The sequence below is a fragment of the Rhinoraja longicauda genome, chromosome 8 (assembly GCF_053455715.1).
Source record: "Rhinoraja longicauda isolate Sanriku21f chromosome 8, sRhiLon1.1, whole genome shotgun sequence".
NCBI classification, from domain to species: domain Eukaryota; kingdom Metazoa; phylum Chordata; class Chondrichthyes; order Rajiformes; family Arhynchobatidae; genus Rhinoraja; species Rhinoraja longicauda.
Window position 1 is genome coordinate 65,619,671 of NC_135960.1, and position 17,060 is coordinate 65,636,730.

At 41.0% G+C, this 17,060-nt stretch overlaps 2 protein-coding genes across 3 annotated transcripts in view; one reads left to right on the forward strand and one right to left on the reverse strand.

The window, feature by feature from the left end:
- The first annotated feature begins 229 nt into the window (after positions 1-229).
- Positions 230-16,638, forward strand: coq10b (coenzyme Q10B). Its single transcript, XM_078404154.1, has 5 exons — positions 230-388; positions 8,767-8,913; positions 9,001-9,193; positions 11,993-12,094; positions 14,878-16,638. Exons 1-5 carry the CDS (start codon positions 291-293, stop codon positions 15,043-15,045), a joined length of 708 nt encoding a protein of 235 aa, XP_078260280.1. The 5' UTR covers positions 230-290; the 3' UTR covers positions 15,046-16,638.
- The window catches only part of hspd1 (heat shock 60 protein 1), a 48,317-nt gene continuing 47,624 nt past the window's right edge, over positions 16,368-17,060 (reverse strand). For both annotated transcript variants that reach the window (XM_078404153.1, XM_078404152.1), the window contains exon 12: positions 16,368-16,974. In XM_078404153.1, coding sequence (XP_078260279.1) covers positions 16,819-16,974 — 156 coding nt within the window. In that variant the 3' untranslated portion in view covers positions 16,368-16,818. The remainder of the gene's footprint in view (positions 16,975-17,060) is intronic.

A 17,060-nucleotide genomic window follows, 5' to 3' on the forward strand; every position in this document is an offset into this window, starting at 1 on the left:
GCGGGGGCGGGGCCAGAGCGGCGGCGGACGTAAATCCGGGGCGGGGCCAGGACAGCTGCGGCTGACGTAAGCGGGGGGCGGGGCCAGAGCGGCGGGTGACGTAAAACAGGGGCGGGGCCAGGACAGAGCCGTGGCTGATGTGAGGGGGCGGGGCCAGAGCGGCGGCAGACGTAAACCAGGGGCGGGGCCAGGACAGAGCCGCGGCTGACGTGAGCGGGGGGCGGGGCCAGAGCGGCGACTGACGTAGACGTGTGGCCTTTCTCGGCGAAGGGAAGGAAAGCGAAGGCGCAATGGCGAGGAGCGGTCGGCCTTTCAGGAAAGCGCTTTGCGATGCGCTGCAGTTCCCGCTCACGCTAGCCCGGGAGCGGCAGGCCAAGCACACCGTAAGGTAGCCTGTTTTTTCCCCGTTAACCGTTGACAATCCACCCCAGTCCCCCCCCCGCCGGCTTCCGAGCCGCCGACCTTGGAAAGTTTGGGGGTCGCTGCCTTTCTACTCGACGCCAAAGGCTTTCCTTTCTTTCCCTGAGTGAGTGAGCGCGGCGGCGGCGGGTGGGAGCGCGGCCCTGCGACTGCAGCTGGGGATCAGGGAGGGACAGCGCGGCGTTTAAACTCCAGCAATAGTTTCGTGTGACTGCAATCAGCCTGTGGCGACTCCCTGGTTGCTCACGGGTTCAGCATCGCTGTCACTCTGATCATCCTGAGACATTCCGGCCAAAGATTACCTAACGTAACACACAGCAAGTTGTACTTCAGTTCATTTCAAGCATGATTCAAATAATGCTATAAAGACACCTTTTTGTTTTGCATAAGTGATTACATTGTAAGTTGTGGGGTGGAGGATTTTAAAGAACGAATAATTTTAAAATTTATCACTTGTCAAGGAGGGATCGACAATTTATTAATGTCATGATAGACCAAACGATGAAGGATGTCGAAAAGCTGCATTGCCACATACAATTTATTTAAATGTTTTCGTGATATAATTGTACTTTGGCTCTCATCTGGATCAGTTCTAAGTAAAATGTAAACATGATTCACTTTTGGGCATTGTTATTTTCATTAAATTATTCCTATCTCTTTATGTCACTGAGTTTGTAAAGAGCAACAGTGTCTCAAGCTGTAAATTGGAGACGGGCAATCAAAATTTATTGTGCTTCCCTGGAGTATGCTTGGGGAGGCAAGCTACAACCTCAGCAACTGTTTAAATTGACCAATTGAGTTTTGTTGGAAGGGCATGGTGGAGAAAAGTAGTTTTTCCTTTTGGGTGCACTAGTAATTGAATTTCTTCAGTTAAATTTGATTTTAGCTATTCAGCACTAATAAGTTATGGTTAATTATGGTTCCTAGAGTACAAAGGTAACCAATCCAGTAAATATTTCATTGTTCTATCTTGGACATATGACAACAGAACACTTTCTAGATATTCTTTACTTATTGTGAATGAACATGCAGGCATATTTTTGACTAGGGAGACAGTACCCATAGAAAATGTAAAATAGTTGGAAGAGCCAGTAAAAATTGGTCTAGAACAGAATCCTGCATTTGCTAATATCTACCCTTCAAGAAATTGAGAATTATTCATGATCTCGATGCAGCCAGTCAGTGTGGAGTCAGAGCCAGATAACATGGAAACAGGCCCTTCAACCTAACTCTAGTTTTAGCCTCTCCTATCTTATGGTTATTTATCTTGTTCACATTATTTATGCCCCTCATGATTTTACAAATCTCTAAAGTCACCACATAGTCTCCTACACTGTGTGGAAAAAGAACCTGCCTCTCCTCAAATCTTGACGATATCCACCATAGGTTTCCTCCAATCCTTTCCAGTTTAATGACAACCTTCAAAGAGCAAGGTGATCAGAACTGCACAGTACTCCAAATGTGGCTGTACCAATATCCAGAGTTGTAACACAAGAACCTAACTTCTCCCCTCCAAACATTTCCTTTACCACCCTGTCTTCTTTGTATCATGCACCCCCAGATCTGTACTAGAACGCCTCCCAGGATCCTAACATTTATTGTGCAAATTCTGCCATGGTTTGCTTGTTAAAATGCAACCCTTGCATTTATCAGAATTAAACTCCATCTGCCGTTCGTTGGCCCAGTTGATCACAATCCTATTTAAACCTTGGGTAACTATTTTCACTGTCTATTATGCCATCACATTTAATGTGATCTGCAAATTACCAACCATGCCACTTAATCTTGCATCTAAATAATCAATACAAATAATGAACAACCATGGACCCAGCACAAATTCCTATGGCAGTTGAAAAGCAACGGTCGTCTACGACCCAAAAAAGACAAAGTGCTGGAGTAACTTAGCAGGTCAGGCAGTATCGCTGAAGAACATGGATACGTGACTTATTGTGTCGGGGCCCTTCTTCAGGCTGAAGGTAATTGGGGGGAGAAAGATGGAGATGGGACAAAGCCTGGCAAATGATAGGTGGATACAGATGAGGGGAGGGGAGGGGGGGTGTTGATACGCAGATGGTTGGACAAAGGCCAAAGATGAAAAGACAAAAAGTGTGAGACAAGGAGTTGAGCCATCTAGTCGTTTTATCAAACACTTGTGTGCGGTCTCCCAACGCCTACTGGATCTCCCAGTTGCTAATTGTTTTAATTCCCACTCCCTTTCCCATATGGACCTCGCTGTCCTGGGCTTCCTCCATTGCTAGAGTGAGGTAAATTGGAGGAACAGCACAACACATTCTGCTTTCTTCTCTCCAGAGATGCTGCTTGACCTGCTGAGTTACTCCAGCTTTTTGGGTACCTTTGATTTGTACCAGCATCAGCAGTTATTTTCCTACACATTCTGCTTACAACCCAATGGTATGAATTTTCCAATTTTAGTTAACCAACCTACAAACATCCCCCTTCATTCCAACCGGAACATTCTGGCCCAGAATTCTCGCTGTCTTGAGTTTAAAAGCCTCTCACTTTACCTGCAAGCAACCTCCCCCAATCAACTGAAGAAGGGTCTCGACCCGAAACGTCACCCATTCCTTCTCTCCCGAGATGCTGCCCGACCTGCTGAGTTACTCCAGCATTTTGTGAATAAATCCCCCAATCAACTTTTGGGAGTTCCTATCTGAACACCACCAATATTGCCCTTGACCCAATTTAGCACTTCAACATTTGAACCAGTCTTGTCCTTTTCCACAATTATCTTTAACCCATGAGAATTTTAATCACTTTGATCCACAATAACATTTCAGTGAAACTGCCCTGTCACATTTCCCAGGAGAATATTGCATTTTGCTATTTCTCTAGTAGGAACATCACCCTGTATTGATTGAGAATTTTTTTCTGAACACATTTAACAAAATCCACCCCAATCAAGCCCTTGGCACTATGGCAGCCCCAGTTGATTTTTAAAATTGAAAATTAAAACCTCCCACTATTGCAACCCCATTATTCTTGTAGCGGTGTGTGATCTTCCTCCTTTAATTCTCACGATCATTAGGATCCAATGATGCAATCCCATCAAAGTGACCCTCCGTATTTCTCAATTCCACCAAGATAGTGTCACTAGGTGACCTGCCAGGAATATTCCCTCTATTGTCATCATGATGTTCTACCAAATCAAAAATGCAAGAGTATTTCTATATTTGTGCGCTGAAGCTTGGGGTCTTCCATGACAATCTCAAAGTGTTTGGCTGCACTACTACTAACTGATGCGTGCATTCCCAATGGCCCACAGTGAAAGATGCCAGTTTATAACCAGTTCAGTTTATGCCACTTGATAATAAGCAACAGTTGAACACACTTGATACAAAAATGTTTAAAGGCACCCAGCAATGTTCTTGCTGTGGAGACACAAGAGGGCTGCAGATGCTGGAATCTTGAGCAAAAAGAACAAGCTGCTGGATGAACTCAGCGGGTCAGGCAGCATCTATGCAGGGAATGGGCAGATGATGTTGCTGGATGGGATCCTCCTTCAGATGAAATATTCTTGCTGAAATATTGATAACTTGCACTCCAGAACCAGCCACTAGTTGGAAAAGTAGAAAATTACCCAGGTTAGATTTATCCAAAGATAAAGCAGAACAAACCTGACTGCCAACAGCTGTTATATGGAGCGTAGAAGGTTGAGGGGGGACTTGATAGAGGTTTTTTAAATTATGAGAGAGACGGACAGAGGTGACGTGGGTAGGCTTTTCCCTTTGAGAGTGGGGAAGATTCCAACAAGGGGACATAGCTTCAGAATTGAGGGACAAAGGTTTAGGGGTAACATGAGGGGGAACTTCTTTACTCAGAGGGTTGTGGCTGTATGGAATGGGCTTCCGGTGGAAGTGGTGGAGGCTGGCTCGATTTTATTATTTAAGAGAAAATTGGATAGGTATATGGATAGGAGGGGATTGGAGGGTTATGGTCTGAGTGCAGGTAGATGAGACTAGGTCAGGGAGAATGGTCGGCGTGGACTGGTAGGGCCGGACAGGCCTGTTTCCATGCTGTAGTTGTTATATGTTATATTGTTATATGTTATATTAATTTCCTATCAATTATCAACAAAATAATGGAACATATTGTTGACAATTGGCACTTGTTGATAACCTCACCAGTGCCCAATTTATGTTCTGCCAGGATCACTCCACTCCAGAATACACTGCAGCCTCAATCCTAATCAAACACTTATTACGATTATAATAAGGACTGAATTCTAGTGTTGAAGTGACTTAAGAGTGGTTTCAAGAACTCAGATTAAAAGTGAAGTGGCATCATACTTGACTCAAAGATTGTGATTATTGAAAGCTATTTCTTTCTCCGCCCATGGATACGATAGCAGGCTATTTTTTTGTTTTGGTTCAGCGTCCTGAGTTACGACCTCTTTGAACCTCCCTTTGTTATAAGCATGAAAATAGGAATGTTTTTGCATTGTTTGGTGAAAGTATACCCATGATCTTCTTTATATGTCTGAGGATTTAAACCTGATGAATTTAAAGAAAAGGAATGAACATTTGTAAGCCAGGTTGTTCTACAACTTGATAGACTTGTTTTTACTGATGGTGTTCCCATGCAACTAGTCTTAGTCCTACCTGCTGAATTACCTCCTTTGGGAGGTGATGCTCGAGAATCTTCATGTTTCAGTCTGCAGAAGGGACCCGACCTGAAATGTGGAATGTTAATTCCCTCCACAGATGCTGCCTGACCTGCTGAATTTCTACAGCACTTTGTGTTTTACTGAAGTACAGTTTAACTTGTCTGGGCTTTCTCTCTCTATCACTTTTTTCAGACATCAGGATTAGAAAGAAGGTGAAGTAGGATGCCACAGTTGCGCAACTAGTAGAGCTGCCTCCTCACAATGCCAGAGACCCGGGTTCAATCCTGATGTTGAGTGCTTTCTGTGTGAAGTGTGCACATTCTCCCTGTGACCGAATAGGTGCTTCAGTTTCCTCCCGCATCCTAAAGATGTATAGGTTGGTTGGTTAATTGGTCACAATAAATCTCCTCTAACGTGCAAGTGAGTGATAGAATCAGGGGAGAGAATGTTGGGAATACACAAAATGAGTCGGTGTAAATGGATGGTTGGCACAGATTATGGCCGAAGGACTTGTTGTGTCTCTCTTCTGTGAAGAACTATCAATAAACTTAGATGTATGTCGCATGATTTTTGACCCCTGGTTCTTTCCTACAGTAATATTGCAGTGGTTTTCCTTTGGGCTCCTCTGTTCCATAGAAAATGGCCCTAGATTATCCAGTCTTGGCTACAATTTCCAATCTTGCTAACATCTGTCTCAACTGCTCTACACCCTCTACAGAACACCAAATTGTTTCTGTAATGTGATGATCAGAGCTATATGCAGTACTCTGGCTATGGTCCAATTAGCACAAACATACTTCTATTCTGTCGCTTGGCTACTTAAAATAAAGCATTCAATTAAACTACTTATTATCCAGCCATGCTGTCTTTAAGGATCTGTGGACATGCACTCTAAGGCCCTTTAAGGTTTAAGAAAGTCCATTTAAGGTTTTCTTATACCAAATCATTTTATGACGTCAAAAGCTTTCTTCCTTCCTGCCAGCACAAGTTTTGTGCCATCTGCAAATGTTATTGTGTCATCAGTAATACATTTTGATGATTTACGAAAAAAAAGGAAGGGACCTATTACTGAGCCTCTTGGAACCACACGGGTAGCAACCCAACTGGTTCCCATATCCCTTGGATTCCGTGGGATTATACTTTTTTAATCAGCACATATTGCAGGACCATGTCAAACATCTTGCTAAAATCCATGCAGACTCTATTGCATGCGTCAACCTTATTGAGCCTCTTGTTATCTCTTTAAAGAATTCAAGTAAGTTGGCCAGACATCAACTATTACCATGTTGGCTTGCAAGTTAAAATACAGGTGACAGCTTTGAATGATGTGGAAATGGCAGCTGTTGAATTATTTTAATCGGGAGAGATTTCACAGCATGGAGGGGAGTTTCAGTACAGCTGGACTGAAGCAAAAAAGATGGAAGCCCAAAACATATTGAAGTAGATGATCTTCCCAACCATATAGCTTGGTATTGTGATATTTTGTTCCAGCTGAGATATTGGCTTTGGAGGTGTTCAAGGAGCAAAGCTCATGGCAGTGTGGAAACAATAGTATTGGTCTTTCCTATTAGGAGGAATGTCTGCTGCTTCAGGAATAGATATCAGGAGACAACAGACGGGCCAGGAGTAATAAATCCAGGTTGGATGTCATGAACATACACGTGGAATCTGACCTTGAAGAGGCATGTAGCATGGATGTTGGCTCACGATATCATGCCAGCCTTCAATGTCTACACCAGTTCCAATTTCCAGCACTGACCGGTGGTCTTCTATTCTGCTTTGTTGTTATTGAAGAACTACTTAAATATTGTGAAAGGGCTGCTTCTACTCTCTAAATCTTCTCCTCCTTAAACCCGTGCCCTCTGGTTACAGATTTCTCTGCCATGAGAAAAAAATTCTTATTATCTACCCCATCTACACCTCTCATAGTTTTGTTCACCTCATTTGGATCCCCTCGGCTTTCCCCGTTCCAAAGTAAAACAAAAATTAGTCTTTCCAGTATATCTTCATAGCTGAAGCATCCCAAGCAACGTCCCAGTGAATCTTTCCTGTGCCCTCTCCAGTGCAATCGCGTTCTATATTTGTTATGGTGACCACAACTGCACACAGTATTTCTGCAGGTATTTCATAACTAATGTTATGCACTGTAGCTCTTCATTCGTGCAGAATCATCAAAGATTCCTTTTGATGTTTATAATAGTGCAATGTCATCTGTGAGAAGTGCAAAGATCTTGTGTACATTTCTGAGGATTCTTGATGACAACAAGAGATGAAGTGGTTGAGGCAGGAGGTGGGAAACCTTTCGCTTTCATAATGTCTTCAGATGATCTCCATAAACATCTTCTTGACTCGTTGGAATCTCAGACCAATGTCAATTTGCAAAAAATATATTGATGTTTTGCGGCACTGAAGTGATTTCACATTTCTGTGCAGTTCAGGAGCAAACTAGCTCCTTTTGTTTGTCCTGGGTTCTATTGCTATGTTACAAAGTACCATAGACGTCAAAGATTGCTGCATTTATTTTATTTGTGCAACGTGACTAGTTAGTAACTCAGTAGTGATTTAAATGATGACTTTAACCTTGATACAAACTTTACTTGGCAAACACATGAAATTGACATTGCTTTAGTTTAACATTTTCATTTTCCATGACTTAATTTCGGTCTGACTTAATTACAGTCTGATGCAATAGTGATTTGAAGAATTAACTTGACGTTTAATATTTTATCCAGAAAATTTTGGAGCATTCATTAAAAGGCATTGTATTTGGGATTATATTCAATACTTAGCTGGAGACACAAGAGAATGCAGATGCTAGATCCTGGAGCAACAAAAAAATCTGCTGGAGGATCAGGCAGCATTTGCTTGAGGAGGAGGGAGAAATTGTTGAATGTCCTCATGCAGCGTTTCAGCCTAAAATGTTGACCATTTCTACACGCGCATGCGTACATACATGATACCATGTATTCATGTTATAATTTTGTGTAGACTGCCTATGAGCAGTAACTGAAAATCAGACAAACTGCAGATAACTTAAATCTGAAGTTTAAAAAAAATGTTGGAAATACTCAGCAAGACGGGCAGCATCGATGGAAGGAGAAGCAAATTCAAGCATCTCTAACTGGTTCTTCAGAACTGAACAAGTAATTAAGCAAGAGTGTTAAGTTGCAGACAGTGGGAGGGTTGGAATGAACACAAGGAAAGCCCCGGGTGGGGAACAAGGTTATTCAGTTGATATGATGTTGGCAAGCTATTGTGTTTCCGTATTGTTAGCATGGTACTGTCAGGTTATTTCATGCCCAAATGGGATTCAAAAGGTGGTTGAGCAGCAAGCCGCAACTATCCACCTTAGAAGGATGCAAAATGCTAGAGTGCTGTTTCTACTATTCACCTTGGAAGTATATTTATGAACAAGTTACAGAAAAGGTGGTTTGAGTTAATCAGGAATGCAGTTACAAAGTTACAATCTAATCAGCCATGATGCCACTGAATATCAGACCAGGCCTGAGTATCCAGATGGTGGTCTTTTAGTCTTAATTCATAAGTTTGTATGTAGGATGAGATCTATTTGTATGTCATCCTAGGTGAAATGGCAAATGTGCGAGATTTTTGAGCTTTAATGGAAGCTAGAATGAAATAAGATAAATTGATATGTAGCAGTGAACTTGTTTAAATGCTGGAATACATATTTTCATGTTTAATAACTAAAATTCTAATAATAGGTATCTGGCTTCTTGTGGGATTCTAATGAACAGAGTTCCTACGCTCAAGACACCAAGACATTGCCTTGCACAACAACGGAATTTCTTCAACATTGCTGGCTCTCTAATAAACAAGAAGAAAGAGTATTCTGAGAGACGAGTAATAGGGTTGGTCACTTTCATTTTATCTACATTTTTTGTTTGCATTTAGTAGGTTTGACATTAAGCCTTAATTGAATTTCTACGTATATTTAGGTTTTCCATGTTGGAAATGTACAACGTTGTCTCCGGTATTGCTGACTACAAACATTTTGTGCCGTGGTGCAAGAAATCGGATGTGATATCTAAACGTTCAGGATATGCCAAAGCTCAACTAGAAGTCGGATTTCCACCAATAGTTGAACGGTATACATCAGTTGTGACCCTGGTACGACCACATTTAGTTAAGGTAAATTTCCATTTTATAATCCGGTGGTATATTTTTGTAGTTAATATCATTGGCATTTTGTGGCTGGATTTTTATCTGCAAATGTGTTTTGCCTCTCGATTTTCTCCTTTTTCCTGTTTCTCCCAAAGATATTGATCACTTGTTGAAATGGATACTGTTCAGCTATGACTAGCTGGCCAAGGTGGCCAGTATTCTTGTGCACCTTGGTAATGAGACTTCCAAAGATATCGCAGTGAAAAGCAACACTGACTAACAAAATACTTGAAATTTTATATGGTGCTGTTTGAGGTGGATTGGGATGTGGCTGAGTTATCCTTTTCCCCACAACCATTTCCTAAGGATAATGGAGCTAATTGTATCGTCTTTCAGTGTTCAACTCACTTAGCACAGATGAGTGATCCCATTCAGAACTTTCCGGGTTTATATCACTTTGCTGTCCATTGGATAAAGCTCATGGCATCTTATAACTATCAGTTTTATAATGTATAAAACAAAAACTGAATTATAACAGGCAAAAAAAATATTTCTGTGTGATCCAGTATTTTTAGTTCATTTTATCCAATTTGTAAAAGGAATTAAAAAATGATTATTATATGTTGTTAGTCAGTTTATTTTTCACTGTGATATATTTTGAAGTCTCATTACCCAATTTGCAAAAACAATACTTCAATTGTTTTAAAAACTTTCAATTTCAATAGACTAAAATATAGTGGAGAGAGTTGAATTCAGCAGTCAGATATTCCTGTTTGAAATGCATTTTCTTCCTTCCTTAAAATTCACATTGGGCATAACTCTTTCATTCTAATTTTGGTGTATGCACTTCCCTCGTCATTTTGGAAAGGATGCGTTTTGTCCATTCCCTTGTAAACTTTAGAAAATGTCCATTTATTTTATCTTTCACAGCAAGGGTTTGATAACTATTCAAGAAAAGTATCTTTCTGGTACCTCCCACACCATCCTTGGTCTTAACAAAATCCACTGAACGGGACCTAGAAAAGAAAAACACAGATCTCTGTAATGCTAGATTGTGGCCTGTATAACTAACAAACGGCTAGTCCTGCTTTTCCCATTACCATCTGAGTCATTCTGGGAATGTCATTTATTTGCATTGTAATTTTTCTCATAATAATAATAATAATGCATTACATTTATATAGCGCTTTTCAAACACTCAAAGACGCTTTACAGGGATTACTAGAACATAGAGAAGTGAATAAATAGATAAATAAGTAAACGAACAGAAAAAGGAGACAGAAGGTGAGGTGACGGTCAGTGGTTGAAGGCAGTGCTGAACAGGTGAGACTTCAGTGATGTTTTGAATGTGGTGAGTGAGGAGGAGTCTCTGACGGTTTGGGGTAGTGAGTTCCATAGGGTGGGAGCAGCGTTGGAGAAAGCCCTGTCCCCCCAGGATCTGAGTTTGGTCCGGATGGGGGGACGGGGACAGGAGATTGGCAGCAGCAGAGCGGAGGGTGCAGGTGGGAGTGTGCCTGTGGAGGAGGTCAGTCAGGTAGGATGGGGACAGGTTGTGGAGGGCTTTGTAGGTCAAGAGGAGGATTTTGTACTGGATTCTCTGGGGGATGGGGAGCCAGTGGAGTTTGTAAAGGACGGGGGTGATATGGTCACGGATCGGGGAGTGGGTGAGTAGACGGGCAGCGGAGTTTTGAATGTATTGAGGTTTACTGATGATTTTTGAGGGTGAGCCATAGAGGAGGCTGTTGCAGTAGTCCAGACGGGAGGTGATGAAGGCGTGGATGAGGGTTTCTGCAGCTATGGAGGAGAGGGATGGACGGAGACGGGCAATGTTTTCGAGGTGGAAGAAGGCTGTCTTTGTGATGTGTTTGATGTGTTTGTCGAAGGAGAGGGTTTGATCAAAGATGATTCCAAGATTCTGGATGTGAGGGGAGGTGGATACTGGGAGACCATCAATATTGAGGATGAAGTTTTGGGTGGATTTGCTGAGTGTTTTTGGACCAATGATGATGATTTCAGATTTGTTGCAGTTGAGTTTGAGGAAATTTGATTGAAACCAAGATTTTATTTCAGTGATGCAGTTTGTCAGTGTAGAGTGTATGGTGGTGGAGATTGACTTGGTGGAGATGAGGAGCTGGATATCATCGGCGAAGCAGTGGAAGTTGAGACCATGACGGCTCATATGTCTCTTTTCAAATTGGCAAGTACTTGTGGATATCTTGTGCGCTATAGCTGGAAACGGTAAACGTTTACAAGTTTTGATTTGGATTTGTAGTTCCCGTCGCCTGTTATCTGCCAACAGCAATGGCTTGTGACCTGCTTCTAGGTTTCTGCCAAACCCACTTATAAAATAGCTGCCAAATGGAGCTCGAGATCTATTGCGTGGACTTGCTTATTTAATCTCCTTTGCAGGCAGACATCAGATCTGTTCGTACTTTATATACAGCTGAAACTTTATCCTCTGGAACTCTGTCCTGTCATTTTGACCTGTCACGTATTTCCTTCCACTGCTTTTTAGTTATCAGGTCACATTCAACAGGGTCATGATTTTTTTTTATTGCTGAATATTCCGTATCCCATTTTTATGAACAAAAAATACATTTTGCAGATTTTAGCTTGCAGTTGGGATCCATATAAATGGAAAAGAATATGGAAACTGCAGCTGCTGTATGCAATGGTATTGCATTGAATGGTGATAATGCAGGCTAGAAGTACTAACCCACAAAATAGTAGAACTTAATTGCATAACTTGTTTAAACAAATAAAGTGAATTGTAGTGTTCAATGTTTTCATAATACAATTAACATTCTTGTTGAAACATTTATTATAGGCCTCTTGTACAGATGGGAGACTATTTAATCATTTGGAGACAAATTGGCGATTCAGCCCTGGAGTTCCCGGATATCCAAGGACCTGCACTGTGGATTTTTCGGTAGGCCACACGACAATTGCTGCCTTTAACTGGAGATTGTTGTTAATTTTTACCAAGTAAAGCAGTTGTTGGTTTCCATCTAAATTTCGAGCACTATAGCTGCTGAACTCAACCCAGTGTGATTGTTTCTTAGATGTCCCATCAGAATATGTTCTTTGATATTCATTCCTTTGAATATTTGCTTGACTGGACAATCAAAGAGAATGTAATGACTTTACCTGTAATAAGAACAGGAAAAAACCCATCACACCAATCGGTAAGATCCAATTTTAGTCATAATCAAGCAATCGCATTAGCAGTTGAGTGTAGGGCAAAATGGAAAATTACTTTAGACTTTAAGGAAAAGAAATACATTTCAGTAGTTTATGACGATAAATTTTTAATCACCTCAAATATCCTTTCTCCTTTAGATAGACACAAAATGCTGGAGTAACTCTGCGGGACCGACAGCATCTCTGGATGGAAGGAACGGGTGACGTTTCCGGTCGAGACCCTTCAGTCTGAAGAAGGGTCTCAACCCGAAACATCACCTGTTCCTTCTATTCAGAGATGCTGCCTGTCCTGCTGAGTTACTCCAGCATTTTGTGTCTATCTTCAGTGTAAACCAGGATCTGCAGTTCCTTCCTACACATGCTCCTTTCCTCTTTAATGTGAGTGATCTGATTTCTGCCCGAGAAGACTGATGTGACTCAAGGCTAGATGTATGTACTGGAACCATTGTTAATTGTGCCAACCAGGTTAAATTTCAAGCTAGCAGGCTATTCAGACCATTGAGTTTGCGATTGCAAACATTCTTAGGCAGGTCTTTCTGCTGACTTGATAGCATGCAACAAAAGCTTTTCACTGTATCTCAGTACACGTGACACTAAACTAAAGGCTGTTCCAGAGGAAAATGGCTCTGAGAAAGCTGTTGCGCCATGAAAATCTTTGTCTACGAATGTTATTTGATCGCATTTATCCAATGCTACATAATCACTTTATTTTCCAAATCCACCTACAAAGAACATTACTTATAATTTAATTCATAAACTTTTTATGAATTAATCTATAAGAAGAATTAAAAACCCACCCAAATAGATTTCAGAAGGTTATGACTCAATTTTGAACCCCCAAAAAACTTTTCTTTAATTCGAAGAAGACTGATGTGACTCAAGGCTAAATGCATGCACTGGCATCATTTTTAATTGTTACTCAGCCCATTGAGTTTGAAATCATTAAACATTCATTGGCAGGTTGTTTCAGAGGAAAATGGCTGTGAACGATTTTCAACCATCAGTCTACCTATGTTATTTGAAAGCATTTGGCCATATACACTATTTGGCATTTGGCCTTATATACTATTATGTATAAAGTGGTATTATACATAATACCATTTTATGTATTATCCCAATTTAGACTCGATCTAACCTTCACTCAGGTGTGAGCTATAGGGAGAGGTTGAGCAGGCAGGGTCTCTATTCCATGGAGTGGAGGATGAGGGGTGATCTTATTGAGATATACAAAATCATGAGAGGGATAGATCGGGTAGATGCAGAGTCTCTTGCCCAGAGAAGGGGAATCGAGGACCAGAGGACAGGGGTTCAAGGTGAAGGGGAAAAGATTTAATAGGAATCCAAAGGGTAATCTTTTCACACATAGGGTGGTAGGTGTATGGAACAAGCTGCCAGAGGAGGTAGTTGAGGCAGGGACTATCCCATCGTTTAAGAAACAGTTAGACAGGTACATGGATAGAACAGGTTTGGAGGGATATGGACCAAGCGCAGGCAAGTGGGACTAGTGTAGCTGGGACATTGTTGGCGGTGTGGGAGAGTTGGGCCAAAGGGCCTGTTTCCACACTGTATCACTCTATGACTATATGCTGCCTATCCTGCTGAGTTACTCCGGCATTTTGTGTCTATCATTACTGTAGGACCAAATTCAAAAAGCCAGAATGCTGAAAGATGTATTGTGTCCCTGGGATCAAATCAACATAAGTACAACATTCAGTATGGGACAGAATTAATTTTAAGGAGGGTTTTTTGGTTCTCTTAGTATATTCAGATTCTAGAACCTTAAATTGTTTAAACCTTAGGTTGTTGATTCTATGACCTGTGGGTTAATCCCCAGGATAATATGCCAGCTGCACATTTTCCAGGTATTTCCAATATTGTCCGAGCAATCGGTGAAATCAGCCGCACTTTCCATCCTGCTCCTCACTGGTCAAATTAGTTGAAGATGATTATCTGTAATTGAAATTATCTTCCAACTCTGAGAAGCAACCTATATTTTCAGATTAATGCTGTATACTGTCATTGAGGCACAATTTGCTCAAGATATAGAAGTAGGAGGCGATGTAGGTTTGTAATGAAGCTGTGAGTTCAGCATTCACTGAGCACACGCTGGCTGCAGCTTTTCCAACAGCAGTAAATCACCTTTTAAAAATATCTGTAAAAACTATAGTACCCTGAGGTCTGGACACACTCCCTTGGTAACTTTCAAATGTAATTTATTTTTAATTGGTACTAGACCAAGTGAACCCGTTGGGCCCAAACCTCTCCTGCATCTGTGCAGCACCATCCCCCCCCCCCCCCCCCAAACTTAAAAATGTGAATAACTTAAAAAAATATAACACCGATTTCAATAAAACTACTTGCATTATCACTAAAGTGACAAGGGTGAGTAAGGTGGGCCTAAAGTTGTCACGCTATCGTGTACCATTTTGGCTGAAGTTGTCACAAACAAGATAACGAGTTTTAGTATATAGTTAAGATTTTAATTTTATTCTGTACTTTTACTACCCACAGATTGCTTTTGAATTCCGTTCTTTGCTGCACTCTCAGCTTGCCACTGTGTTTTTTGATGAGGTTGTTAAACAGATGGTAGCAGCATTTGAAAGAAGAGCAAAAACATTGTATGGTCCAGAAACCAACATCCCACGAGAACTTATGCTTCATGAGGTGCATCACACGTAAATAAAAGCTGGAAGGAACCGTTGTAGGTCCCCTTCTTGAAAGTTGTATAGATTTATTTATTAGTGTGGCACATTTTCACTTCTGCAAATGTGGGAGTGACTTTCATTACCTACTTGTAACACTTGATTTTATAACATAGCACTGTAACTTTATTGGAAAGGCTTTTTGACAGTGTTACATGCAAAACATGCAAGTATACATGTATATAAAGTGCAAATTATTCAGTTGTAACTAAATGTAATTTTTCCACATGTGCATTGTTAAGCTGGACTGACTGCAATAATTTGTGCAGATGGAGTAGGCAATCATGTCTTGTGTGTTTGCCCATTTGGGTAATGTGAGTAGTGATTTTAGTGTTAGACACTAACTCCTATTTGTCTAAATATACACTCTAAAGGCAAACAAGTGGAAATATTTTCATAAGGATTTTAAAAAAAAAGTACCTTTATTTATCTTAATCCTTCTCAGCTGAGATGGAGCCATCAGAATTTCAATAGTTGGAAAATGATAATCAATGATTTGTCAAATCATAAGGCATCAAATAAAGTCATTGTTTAAATTAAAAGGCCTTTTAAGTATAAGAGGTTTTCATATTCCTATCAATTCTGGTGTAGTCAGCTGAGAATTTGCTTTGCTCTGTAAGAAAGAGCTAAGAGCCTGTGATAATATACAGGTATAAAAAGAGCCTTTTGCACTCCTACAGTGAGATTCATAATTGGTTGAATTAAATTATCAGCCTCAATTCAACTTTGAAGAGACTGAGAAAGTTCTTTCACTAATGATTCTCATCATGGTGTAGGGAGGGCATATATACTCTTCAAATAGTAAACTCATTGAAACTTGTTCAGGTCACATTGAAACCATGCATGATTATCTGTTCTCATCATATCATCATCATCATATATATACAGCGGAAACAGGCCTTTTCGGCCCTCCAAGTCCGTGCCGCCCAGCGATCCCCGTACATTTACACTATCCTACACCCACTAGGGACAATTTTTACATTTACCCAGCCAATTAACCTACAAACCTGTACGTCTTTGGAGTGTGGGAGGAAACCGAATATCTCGGAGAAAACCCACGCAGGTCACGGGGAGAACGTACAAACTCCTTACAGTGCAGCACCCGTAGTCAGGATCGAACCCGAGTCTCCGGCGCTGCATTCGCTGTAAAGCAGCAACTCTACCGCTGCGCTACCGTGCCGCCCTGTAAAGTATTTGTTACTGTAGTCTTTAGAATCATGCAAATTAATCCAATAAGAGTTGGGGAATCAAATTGACAGGTGTAGTTAATTCCCCGTGAGTGAAGTCACAAAACATAAAGGTAATGATCTGCTTTTATTTTAAGGCAATGTTACATGATTTTTGTACTGTACTGGATGGTAGATAGATCAGTCTTGTTTTTCACAGAAAACCTCCCTTGATCATTTGTTACCTGTGCCTTTAAAAAAAATGTCAGCACAATACTGTTACAATAAAATCAATAAGTAACATCTTCACATTCAGTACTTTTAGGAATGTACAAATGTTGATTTTATTCAGAATACAAAATAAATTACAATTCTTAGCACTGACAATGAGGGCAGGAAACAAGTTATTTGAGATCCAGCACAGTCCAACTGAGATCAACTTAATTACATATATTTAAATGATGAGTTTCTGTAAAGCTTGGTTCACAGTCATGTCTCTCTTGTAGTCTTCCATCGGAGCAGCCATTCCACCGAGACCATACAAGCAGTCACCTCAGGTCAGAGTAAACCTTGCAGCAAGGGAATTAAAACATATCACCTCCCATACCACCACCAGGCATGCCACCCATACCCCCCATTCCTTGTGCCTTCTCATCTTTTGGAAGCTCTGTAACTACACCTTCGGCTGTGGCGAGGAGGGAGGCAACTCCAGCTGCATCCATCAAGGCAGTCCTTACAACCTGCAAGTAAAAATAATTACAGGGATCAGTCTCTACCCCAGACCATTTAAACAAGACGAGTTACTTCCCTTCTGGTAAAAACAGAG

Bases quoted from the DNA above. Each gene is read 5' to 3' on its own strand.
- coq10b (XM_078404154.1), top strand. From the start codon at position 291: ATGGCGAGGAGCGGTCGGCCTTTCAGGAAAGCGCTTTGCGATGCGCTG. The intron at 389-8,766 runs GTAGCCTGTTTT...TTCTAATAATAG, and splicing joins CAGGCCAAGCACACCGTAAG to GTATCTGGCTTCTTGTGGGA. The intron at 12,095-14,877 runs GTAGGCCACACG...TACTACCCACAG, and splicing joins CCTGCACTGTGGATTTTTCG to ATTGCTTTTGAATTCCGTTC.